The 12,725-nt window shown below is 39.0% G+C and overlaps 1 protein-coding gene across 1 annotated transcript; it reads right to left on the bottom strand.

Moving 5' to 3' along the window:
* Window positions 1-985: 985 nt before the first annotated feature.
* RNF32 (ring finger protein 32) lies at window positions 986-12,185 on the bottom strand. Its single transcript, XM_058818996.1, is given in 6 exon segments — window positions 986-1,071; window positions 3,427-3,555; window positions 3,754-3,918; window positions 9,002-9,058; window positions 9,061-9,243; window positions 12,158-12,185. Coding segments are annotated over 6 exon segments (648 nt in total).
* Between the last annotated feature and the right edge of the window lie 540 nt (window positions 12,186-12,725).

The raw sequence follows: 12,725 nt of genomic DNA, 5'->3' as shown, positions 1-12,725 counted from the left end.
CCTGAACACTTTCTTACTGTTTTATTTCACTTCTTTTTCTTCCGGTAGCTTTTCTCTACCAGCACATCTGCTCCCTTCCAGCTGTGAAAGTGACCCTCCATAGCATATATCAGAGTATTTAAAATGAACTTTTCTAGACCCAAAGAAGTTGAGAGCCCAAATCTCACAAAAATCCTTCAGAGATGATGTGGAAAACTCACTTAAGAATTTATATAAGCTTTGAGTTTCCTAAATTTTCTGCTAACATGATCTTATTCTTTTGATTCTGTGGTCTGATTCACTGCTGAGAACTGTTCTGACTGTGTTACCAGATGATCCTTAACAGAACAGGATATTGAAAGGATGTATCCATTTGTCAGTGGAAATAGGATTTGTTTCCTTGTTAGTAAATGCTGATTTAGCAATGTACCATAAAAGTTTCCCGGGAGCCTTTGTATTGTGGATGTATTTAAATCCCAAAATGATGGGTAAAGCAGCAGCCCCTCCTGTACTCTCTGAGAGAATTCTGTGTAGCAAACAGCAGGTTGGGAACCTGGTGCTTCCCCTCAGCACTGCTCAGTGCCAAGAAAGAAACATCCCAGTCTCTTGTTCACACTGACCTTCAGTGGTATGTGTAAAACACAAAACAAACAAACAACAGTCCCACCTCAGGCCTCCTCCAATATTTACACTTTGTGGTCTCCAAACAGTCCTGACTGGTGACACCATGTGCTCTCTGAATGAGAAAGCATTGAAACCTTGCTTGTATCTTTAATATTTTAATGTGATTATGTATTTAATTAATAACAGCCCTGGTAAGTTTTACCTGACCGTTGTTAGCTGGGTTCTAGAACTGGATCTCTGCATTGCAATTTGAACCGCTCTTACTGATTTCATATTAAAATCTGGCTTCAGGAGGAACAAGGTAAGATTACACCCAACTCATATAATTTGGGGTTTCTGTTCACCATCAAGTAAAGGTTGATCACTTTAAAACACTTCTGAGTTATGCTTGGTCATCATGTATAGTGGTATCAGACTTGACCAGACCTGACCTGGTGGTGAAAGCAAGTGAGTATCCCTGAGCTGGAACTGTAAAAAACAAAAGAAAACTATTTTCCTGCATGAGACAGGGATCTATGAAGTTCCTCTGCTGCTAAGATACCATCTTTGAGCTACTCTTGGATTTTCTGTAGTATGATCTGACCCAGCTCACATCAGTAAATCAAGTCTAAGGTTGGGAAGAAAGAAAGAAGTGTAACTAAAATTTAACCCAGAATTTTTGTTAACTGGTAAATCAGTGTGAACTATCAATGTGAATGGAAAGGAAATCAGCATTTTAAATAATTTGTTATTGTCATGTTCTAGGATGTAAAAATGAAATTTTAATACATAATACCGAATAACTTTTTTTTAGCCTTGAAATATGAAACAGAGCAATTGAATTTATTTCTGGAAACACCATACCCTGTCCATTTTATGCCTGAGACTTCCTAAAGCTTGGACAGAGTGGCAGAGAGTGACTGTGCAATCCCCCATCGGTATGCAGAGCTGCATCAGTCATCTGTACAGCAGCCCAGGACTATGATAAAATGAAACCATGAAACAAAGCACCGAGGTGAACTTTGTCCATGGGGAAGCCTTTTTAAGTGATCCAATGTCAGCAAATTGCTTACTAATGTGTTGACTTATGGCAACCCTCAAAAGTAAAATGAAAAGGCTGGAATTTACAGCATATCAATGAATCAGTTGATAAGCTTTTACTGGTTTAATATCCTCCTAGTTTTGCTGCTTGGAGCCACTTCAGGTTAGCAACAGAATGTTTACCATCTCTGTGTGATAAAGGAAGTCAAATGACTAAACAAATTCCAGGACCATTATACTGTTTGGTGAGATTTAAATTAAAATCGTTGGGAGAAATCATGTGGAGGGAGGAGGAAGAAACTAAAGTTAACTGCATCATTTCCCAATGACTTACCTCCTGCTTCCTAAACAATGGCAGGATTTTTAGCAGAGCTGGAGATAATGTAATGCATTAGAAAAGATTTAACTGCACCAATAAAAGGCTATACCACAATTAAATGACATACAGAGTGACATTTATAGGGAGGATCAAAGAAATTCACTACCTAACATGCTGAAGCAACACCCTGCTCTCTGTGTATGGGAGTGCTAAAAAGTAGCCTACTTTGGTTTCAGTGACCTTTCTTATCTCCTTTGATCTAGATTATTAAAAATTTTAATGCCAGGTGTAATAAGGGCTACTGTAGCACCCTGAAACAAGCAATATGTGTCCTTCCTAGTACTAATATTTCAGACCTTGTTTTTTATTTTCTGATATTTATTTAAGCATATGAAACTTGACATTTAACCTTTGTGATCCTTCCAAAGGTGGCAGGGTTATTAAAAAAATAATTGGGGTTTTTTTGCTATTGTGATGCCATTTGATTATGCTAATGTTTAGGGAGTGACATTTTAAAAGCACAGTTCAATTTTGAGAAGCAAATTCTATTTTAGAAGAGCTTTTTAGTGGCTGGAAATGGATAGCTCCTTGTGAAAACTTTCTTTAATGTTTTAATTAACCAACACTTTAAGAGTGAACAGCAGGAAAACTCATCTACAGTTCCCACTTGAAAGCCACTAAGGAAAATAAGTGCAGGTCCTTTAATCATGACTTGCACTGAATTTATTCAAACCTAATCATTATGAGAGGACATTATAAATTTATTCTTAATAGAAGGTGGAAAAGCAGTCCCCATTTTGTTCCCTCTTGGATGAAGATCTTCCTGTGGCTTTTTGAGATGTGGGCAGCCAGGTGCCACAGGCAGGGACCTTAAAGCCAGCCCAGGGCAGGTGGCTTGGAGGGATTGTGCCGTAGCAGAATTTCAGTGAGAGAAATTGTGACCACTGACATTCAGCTGCAGCTTTGAGCACATTTAGGAGCCTTCTCCAGCCTCCTGTAGCTGAGACCTTGTTTCATGGCTTTGCATGGTGTCTTGGGACCGTGGGAAACTGGCAGCCTTCTTGGGAAAAATGCCTATATTTTCTTCCCCAGACTTTCAAACAGCAGGAAAATCCAAGGGTTGTCTGTTCTAGTGTTGCTTCTTGAGGACAGTCACAATCCACTGGCAGGTTAATTTTTTCCAAATTAAGGGCTTGAGCACTTTTGCGTGGAACATGGAACATCAGTCACCTTCATATTCTTCAGTCACCTTCATATTCAGTGTTCTTCAGCCCCCTTTGTATTCTTTTTCTCTGCTCCAGGGAAGGATTTTGCACTGGTTCCAAAGAGGATGGAATGAGCAGACTGACAGAACAACAGTGCTGCCTGTTCAGTGTGAATGAGAAGGAATGAGTGAAAAGGGAGGGAGGAAACTCCTGATATTCAGGAGTTCTGGTTTAAGGAAGCTGAATTGCCCCAAGGAAAAAGACCAAGGAAGCAAATACAGCAAAGCATTTTTTCAAATAGTTGCTTTCTTAATTTTCTATCCTTAGGAGGCACTGCTTCCCTTAAGTCTTTAGACTCTTTTCTAGCAATATATCCCCTCCAGGAAGCTTAAATTCTGTAAGACAATTCTGCTCAAAAAGAGGAAACTTGAATTTTTATAATTTAGTTATTTATATGAAACAATGACTTATTACTTTTTTTTTTAACTTTAACTTTTCCAGTGCATACATTCTGTCTAGTTTCTTACTAAAAGTGTAATGCATTTGGAACATTATTAAGAAATAAATATTGTCTGGTGACACACCTGTAGCAGAAGTAAAGCTTACCTAATTAATTCAATTTAACTAAGCATGCCCCATCATGTATTACTCCTGTCAGATACTGCTCTTTTCTACACATGGGACAACTTTTTACCTGTAAATTTTTCAAAAAATAATTATAATTACAATTACTTGCAATATATTTCATCTCGTTGGTACAGATGAAACAGACTAGATTACAGAATATAAAAACAGTTAATTAATCAATCCATGAACACTCTACAACATGCACATTTTTAAAATAAAAGTGTTAAGAGAATTTTGTAAGTCTCCACATATTCACATGAAATTTCATGGATTAAATTATTCCAGGTTAGAATACTTCTGTGTAGCTCAGTTACAAATGATGTTCTTCCCATGTGCTTTTAAAAAAGGTTATAAAAAAGAATAAAGTACTTCATCATAAAATAGCTTTAAATTATATTTCTTACCATAAAAATCTGGAATCAAAATTCCTTTTCAAGATGATTACATTTAATTCATTAAGATATTCACTTAGGTAGTTTAATTAAAAGACTCATGTATTATGTGCTTGAATAGTTATATATAAAAATGTACTCCCTTAATGGACTACATGGGAACATGAATGCAGCACCTGTTTTTTCAAAGGAAAGAAAACAACCCCAGAACCAAACCTGACTTTAAAGCATTCTAACAGCTGAAAAGGAAAAAAATGCTGACATGAAAAATTCTGAAAGGTCATCAGTTTGCTTCTGTGATTACTGCACTCTTTTGAGTGAAAACAAAATTACTTTGTGAAATTGTGAATTTTGTGTTAACAGCACATGGGGTGGCAGAAAGGAAGAAATGGCAACTACTACTGGCTGGAGGAAAAAATGATAAACCAAACATTTAAAATGAAATCTGATTATTTTTCCTCCCCTTTCCCAACAGAGACATTACATTTCAAGAGGTGATGCACATCAAATGCAGCGTTTCTCACATGCAGAAAAACAAAAGAGAAAGAAAGTTGACAGGCTACAGGAAAAATTCACCTTTATCTGACCTACACTCCCACCAAATGCTGATGATCTCTGTGCTGACAAAAGATACAGAGTTGGACAAAAAAAGCTGTTGGCTCTTAGGGGAAGGGGCAGCTGGGGAAGGAGTGAAGCCCAGAAGAAGCCCAGAGAAGCTGGAGGGAGAGCTTTCACATACAGTGGCTTTTCCCGTGAAAAAAAGCTAAGGAAACACCAAGGACAAAAAGAATTCCAGAGGCATTTGCCTTTTTGTGCCAAATCTAAAGTAACCTTAATGAGTGCTGTCTTTTGCTCCCTCTTGTGAAGTTTGAAACTTTCAGGGTAGCCAGAAATTGGCAGATCTTTCCAAACCTCTCCCACCTGTCTGTGGACAGTTGTTCACCTCCAGCTAATCTTGATGTTAAAAGAAGCAACAGCCCCACATCTAAGGATATTCAAAGACTTGATTCACAACACACACTTGGTTGTGAAAAGTCTTCTAAAAAAATTTAAAAGGGGAACAAGCAGAAAAACTACCCTAAAATGCACTGTGGAAAGGAACTTTTAAGCAATTGGGATAATTCTTCAAATTACCATCATCACCTCTCTGAAGCAGCTCTCTGTTCCATCAGTCACTTGTCTCTTTTGCTTAATATTTTCAAGATGATGGATTAGAGAATGTAATAAAGCAGGATGTGTTTATGCCCATGCTACACATGGGCATTGAGCAGGCCATCGAGGTACAATGCAGGCGTTTCATCAAATAACCTGGGGAAGTGACTGTCTGGCATTGGGTGTACACCTGCTTTGTTTCCCAAATAGAAATAACTGTTTTATGCATCTGAAATTAACAAAGCTTTTGAGAAGGTGAAAATATCTTGAATTGTACAAACAGCAAATGTCTCCCTGATGAATGAAGGCCAGAATCATATCTATCAGGGGTTTATTTGAAACAGAAAATAGCCTATACCTGCTTTGCAAGAACAGATAAAAAGGCTTCTCTACTGTCATAACACCAGAAGTGCACAAATGCTACCAATCTTCCTCTACCATATCTTTTGAAGAGCAGAAGAAGCTGCTTGTGTTGGATGACCAGAATCCATGGAGAAATGTCCAAGGTTTGTGTAACAAGCCATGTGTAACTTGAGTCCATGGTGAGGTTTTAATGGTGTTTGACAAAACAAGAAAGGAAGAGCAACCTGCAATAATTGCAATAATTACAATGCAAGGTGATGACACCTAGATGAGAGCTCAGCCCTAGATGGGAAGGAAAGGGTAAACTCCTTCATTCATACCAGAATCTTTGCACAAATCTGACAGTACTATGCAGCACATATTTGTTCTGTGTAAGCTTTCAAAACCCCATCAGGCAGCTTGTGCATCCAAACCCATTTCTCATGAAGAAAAAAGGAATCCCAGCAAGTCATGGGGTTTTGGTGATCCCCTTGCTCAAGTGTCTCATTATTCTAGGGCAGGATTTGTTAATTTTTGAGGCTAAAATTCTCCTTCTGAGCTCATCCATCTACAGATGTATATCGTTAATCATCTGAAATTTGCACAAACTGCCTTTGATCTTTTAAAAGAACTTTTGAGAGCTACTAAAGGATCTATCAGGAATACTGCCTTCCCTTTAGTTGAACTATCTGCCTAACCCACTTCCTTGTGAGGTCATGACATCCTTCAAACATAAATCAGTTTCAATCTGTGTTTTAGAGCAACGGCTTTGAGGTTTCAGCTGGGTCAATTTATGCTTTTGGAACAATGTGGGGAGGGATTTCCCTGCATGTGGTTTGGTTCACCTAGATCCCACCTGGTTACTTTTGTTATCCCATTTTGGTGGCTCAATCTATGGAGTGATGGCCTCTGTGATGAGAAAATCTGGGTACAGGGGGAGTGAACAAGAAAGCAAAGCAGGGACAGCATGAAAGATACCATCACAACCTAAAAAATGCCTGATTTTGATTTCATTCCAAGCACTGTGGTCAGAGAATGTTTTAAGGAAGAAAATGAGATGGCTTTGTGGAAAGCCTTCTGTATACCGCCAGGGTAAGAGAGAATTCTTATTTAAAGCCTTCAAAAATGGTTTATTTAAACTGCCAAACGAGAAGAGATTGGCAGCAAAGCTGAACTTCTAAATAATACAGACCAGATGGGACACTTGTGAGAGACAGGTTCTACAGGTGTTTAGAAGGAAAACTTTTATACAGCAGAGTTTCTGAGGGAAAATTGGTGGCAGGACACACAAGGAGGGACGTGTGGTCAAAGAAAAAGGCTGTGTGGAGATATTCTCAAAGCAGCACTTTGAAAAGATACAAGCAATGAAAAACTACATTTATCACAGCTCAGGACATCCAAGAATTTTCATCCTTATTCATCAAGTTTAAAAGCCCAACCCATTTACTGACACACCCATTTACAACCAATAAAATAAACCTTATTGAAGCATTTATATAAATTAACCTTTAAACTATTACTGTTGGATTTTAGGAATCAAACCCCTATTGAAAAAAATGAGTGACACAGACCTCTTAAACTTTCTTTTATTACCCATAAACTCAAGAAGAAACTGTTCCATTAAATGACATTTTCAAAGTTGTTTTGCAGTTTCAATGTTTAAACCACACAATCCTTATTAAGGAAGAGAAAGTTTGACGGATGCATTTTGAGATAATAATTTATTATTATTATTATTATTATTATTATTATTATTATTATTATTATTATTATTATATGAGATATTATATGATAATGTTGGTGAAATAATATGAGAATATTGGTGAAAATACTACAAAGTAAAACCCAGGAACAATTGAAATTTCAAAAAGTATTTCAGTACAGTCTTTTGAATCCCTTTCACCAATATCTGTGTGGGAAAACTCAGTCAGTGCTGTGATTTAAAGAGAAAACATTTCGTCTTTCTAATAACAGCAGAAAACATGCTCACACCTGGGCTGCATTTTTTCACCTCAGCCTTTAGATTCCATAATCACTCATCACTGATGTTCATTTTAACCCCAATACCTCTTCTCTGTTTTTCCCCCTGCTATCTTCTCTTCAGAATGAACCAAAGAAAAAACCCTGCCCTCTTTAGAACTATAACCATGTAAATATAGTGCTAATTACCTCATCTTATTACCTTTGTCCTGCCACTGGTTACACTCCCTTGTTGTGCACTGCCTGAAGTCTCCCTCTGAATTTTCAGCAGATTCCAAAGGCAGATGTGCTTGGATGGAGCATCCCTGGTTTAATGGGTTCCCTCTGGAGCTGGGACTGCTGTGACAGTTCCTGTGGCAAAGCCAACCTGATCTTCAGGGAGGCCAAAGGGTGTTTGCATGAAAAAGATGAAATAAACCAGCTATTAACAATGATGAAAGTTTATTATACTCAAAACTGCAAAATTTGGAGCCAGAAGGTTCTTTGAGTAGTGCCCAATCAAGGCAACAGAAAGGATGGACACAGGAAGATGTTTGTGGTAAAAACAGTGTTGAAATCTTTAGAAAAGGGAAATACAGAGAGGCAAGAAGCACATTTGATCTCCTGGTCCCTTAAGATGCTCCCTGGTTTTGTTTTTCTAAGCAATATCGTCTGTCGCTGCTCCACAACTGTATTATTATAACACTATTTAAAAGTGAATTTTCTCACCAGGCATTATTCCAAGCCCTCACATCTGTGACTTTTATCTTGCTGCATGTTTGCTTCTAAATTTGAAAAAGGTATTTAGCTACAGGTGTTAATTCTTCCCTGGTTTAGCCCCAGGACCATTATATAAACAAACCTTTTTAACTTTGAGCAAAGCTGGGTATATATTAACAAAGAATACATTTCATGCAGCTTTATTAAGTGTCTTTTTACAGAATAAGGAATAAACCAGATCATTTCAAATAGACCTTAAAAAAAGCTTAATGCTAGAACCTGTCCCCAACTAAACACAGTAAGAAAATCACTGATGCTTTCTTAAAATAAAATGTAAAGATAGTTATGACATTCAATAGACATTAAAAGTACTTATTGCTTCTAATGAAGAATATGTCTTCATCAAGATGCCCTAGTTTCACCTTTTTACATTCATTGTCACAAAAATAACGTTATAAATGCATTTCAGATATGAAAAGACACATAAGCCACTGAGGGCAATCCCATTTTTTACCTAATGGCTTAAACTGCTGAATTTAGATAAATTTTAAAACAAGATACCATGCTGTTTAACATTTAATCATCTTCTGAACTCAAAGTTTAGCCTTCACATTTTAGTTTATTTTAAATAATAACAAAAGTTACAAATCAGAATGGTTTACCTAATGTCAGCTGTGGAGCACTGGGGTCAAGAAGATTCTCCTTTTTTGCATCTTCCTTGCTTTTGTGCTCTTCTTTCTTAGTCCAGTATTTGCTATTACGCTGACTATTTCTTTTATTAATGGGATTTGTAAAAGTTGTTGGTATTCCTTGTCCTTGACTTAGGATGTTAAAGGATCCTGCAGCTGATGATTTTGTATTGTATGATCCTGTAGAGCAACTGCAGACACTGCTCTTGTCTCTTGTTTGGAGAAGCAGCCCTAAAAAACAAAAAACCCCAACCAATCTTGAATAATTATTGTTATAAATTATTTAAAACCATACATATTATAGTAAATTAAATGAAACTCTGCACTTAGCCAATATTTTTCAATTGTTAAAAGCTTTTATACACATACAACTCCAGTAGTTGAAGCCTAACGTGCAATTACTGCAATATGAAATTTAAGATTGATGTTTCTGACACATCCTAGTTTTAACTTATAAAAAGTCAAATGAAATCTTTGATTTATCATTTATATTAAATAAAATAACAGTAATTTTAAAGTTTTAACTACTGAGCTCATAATTATTATATTCAATAAACTCATTATGAACTATAAAAGTTTGGCATGCCCAAACACATTTTAATTTCATATAATTAAAAACAATCCCAAAGGCTAATTTTGCCTTCCAGAGCCCTGAATATAAATGAGAATGTATTCTTTTTATACAGGGAATGGGCTTATCTACCTGTTCCTCCCTTTCTCCCCATGCTTATGCTTTATTTTAGGAGATGTAGAATAGAACCCTGTAAAATCATGATGTTCCATTGCTAATCTTTAGCTGGTTTGACAAGAATAGTGTTCCTTTACATGCAGACATGTACAAAGACTTCAATAATATTTCTCAGGAGAAGCAGCCTCCTCAATAGCAGGTAAGAAACCTACAATTTCTGTTGTTTTCTCCTCAGGATCCCATGGGAAAGAGCTTAACATCTGTTCCAGGCACTGAAGTTAACTTTGGATCCATAAACCACCAAGTGTGTTCCCCTCTTGTCCCCATCATTTCACCCCCAGTGGGCTGCAGTGTGCAGGGAATGGACTCAGAACAAATCTTAGGAATCATAAATTTCAGGCTGAACTGACAAGATGTGGCTGCAGCAATAAACCCCAGAAGTGTTCTTCAGGATTGGCTTGTTGTAGAGAGGGAAGGCAGTGATACACAGGGCAGGGATGGTGTTGGCAGCCCCTCTGGGCTGGAGCTGCTCCTCTGTGTCCCAATATTCCCCCCTGGTACAGCAGAGGGATGTGACTTGGTGCCAGGATGGAGGTGCAGGGATGAGTGAGACCCCTGAGGTGTGACAAACAGGAGCCACTGCCCACAGGGCTGCTCTGGTTCACACCCACAGCAAGGTTCAGTTTGGAAGGGGCCTTAACGATCATCTTGTTCCCCTCCCCTGCCATGGCTGGGGACACTTCCCACTATCCCAGGGTGCTCAGAGCCCCATCCAGCCTGGCCTTGAGCACTGCCAGGGATGGGGCATCCACAGCTTCTATGGACAGCCTGTGCCAGGGCCTCACCACCCTCCCAGGGAAGAATTTCTTCCTAATATCTAAACTAAATCTACCCTTTCTCAGTTTAAAGCCATTTAAGTCCTTGTCCTATCACTCTGTTCCCTCTCCTGCTGTCCCTTAAGGCACTTGAAGCTGCTCTAAGGTCTCACTGGAGCCTTCCCCTCTCCAGGCCGAACAGCTCCAACTCCCAGCCTGTCTCCATAGCAGAGGTTCTCCAGCCTCCTGATCATCTCTGTGGCATCCTCTGGACTCACTCCTCCAGGTCCATGTCCCTCCTACTCTTGGGAGCCCAGACCTGGATGTGTCAGTGTGTGGTTGTTCCACAGCCAGCCCTGCTTCTCTCCACTCACAGCTCAAGATGGGGTGACCAGAGGGACTCTGTGCTGCAGAGAAGCTGTGGGTGTGGCACCGGGGGACACGGTTTCGTGGTGGACCCAGCAGTGGTTAATGGTTGGACTCATTGGTCTTACAGATCTTTTCCAGCCATGATTCTTGTTAACCTTTTGTCCCTTTTTCCCCAGCCCCACAGCCCCACAGGCTCTGAGGGAAGGGTGGCAGTGGATGTTGCTCCTTTCTCCTCAGAAGGTGCAGTGGAGCCTCTTCTGGCTTGATACCAGTCTCTGGGAATGATAATTTCTGGTTTTCCCTACCACTCACTGTATCCCACTGTCTCCAGGCAGTGTTTTCCCATTCAGCTCTATGTATGTGGGGTAATGGGGAGGATCAGTTGTGTTCCTCCTTGTGCACTTGGATTTGAAGACATTTTTGCTGTGCTTTTAAATTTTTAATGTGTATTTTTAAGCTGGCAGGTAGTAAGATGGGAGGAGGCCCTGTGATTATCACAGATTTATAGAATAATTTAGGTTTGAAATGACTTGAAAAATCCAGCCATTAACCCAGCACTGCCAATTCACCATTGATCTGTCTCTCTAACTGCCACATCTACAATTTTTTAAAACACTTCCAGGGCTGGTAATTCCACCACTTCCCTGGGCAGCCTGTTCCAGTGCTAGACAACCCTTCCAGTGAAGATATTTCTCTTAATTTCCAATCTAAACCTCCCTTGAGTCAACTTGGGGCCATTTTCTCTCATCCATACTGCTTGTTACCTGGAAGAGGGGACTGACTCTCACCTGGCTACAGCCTCCTTCCAGGTACTTGTGGAGAGCAGCAAGGTCCCCCCTGAGCCTTCTCTTCTCCAAGCTCTCCATCCTCAGCTGCTCCTCACAGGACTTGTGCTCAGCAGCTTCCTCACTGCCATTTTGGGTGACCTGTGTCTTTGGCTACTCTATAATGGAATCACCATGAAAAAAAAAAGAAGAAATCTTTAAAAAAAGGACAGATGAACAGAATCCATATGGATCAAACAAAGGTCTTTGTCCCCTAGTATCCTATTTTTGTGCAAGGCTCAGGGACATGGTAAGGATGTGTTTAGTACAGCATCAGCTCCTTCAGGTCCTTCCCACATTTTAAAATGTGACATCCTGAGCCAAAGCACTGCCCGTGTCTTTGGTTAGCACTGATGTGTTTCTTCCAGATGCAGAATTGTGTGGAATCCTTCTAGAAGGAGTGTGGGCTTCCTCTGGCCATTTCCCTGGTTATTCTCACTTGGTGGCCCTTTATTTTTCATGAGGAGAACAGGCACAGATGGTGCCTCAAATCCAGGTGTGCAATTTCTTTGATTTTTTGGGTTTAAATACTTGTCAGAGTCCTTCTCAGCTGCTGCTGACTTGAGAGATTTGTTTTCCTGTGGAAGTGACATTTTCTGAGCAAAAGCAGTTAGGCTGTCCTGAGAGTAATCCTTTGAGCAGCATATAAATGGAGTGATTAATCCACTGGATGCACTTCTCTGTAATTACAAGTAATTACTTTAAAGTCAAATCTGCAAATGAGAATACCTCTCTGTACGGTAGGGGAAGATGGAAAAAGCAGCTGAAGTGGCTATCTTTAAAATGACATTAAATCACTGATTGTTTCCAAAGGCAGGAATTAAATGATAAAATAGCAGTTTTTAAAGGAAACTTGCACGTTATCCTGACACCAAATGTGATGAAGGGATATTTTACAGTATAAACTTTTAAAGATTTTCAGTAATAAATTTAATTAGGAAATAAAGTAGAAAACTCGATTTTCTGCTGTCTAAAATTTAAATGAAAGGATAAATGCTGAA

The sequence above is a fragment of the Ammospiza caudacuta genome, chromosome 1 (genome assembly GCF_027887145.1).
Source record: "Ammospiza caudacuta isolate bAmmCau1 chromosome 1, bAmmCau1.pri, whole genome shotgun sequence".
Classification (NCBI taxonomy): Eukaryota; Metazoa; Chordata; class Aves; order Passeriformes; family Passerellidae; genus Ammospiza; species Ammospiza caudacuta.
This window is presented reverse-complemented; position numbering and strand designations above follow the sequence as displayed.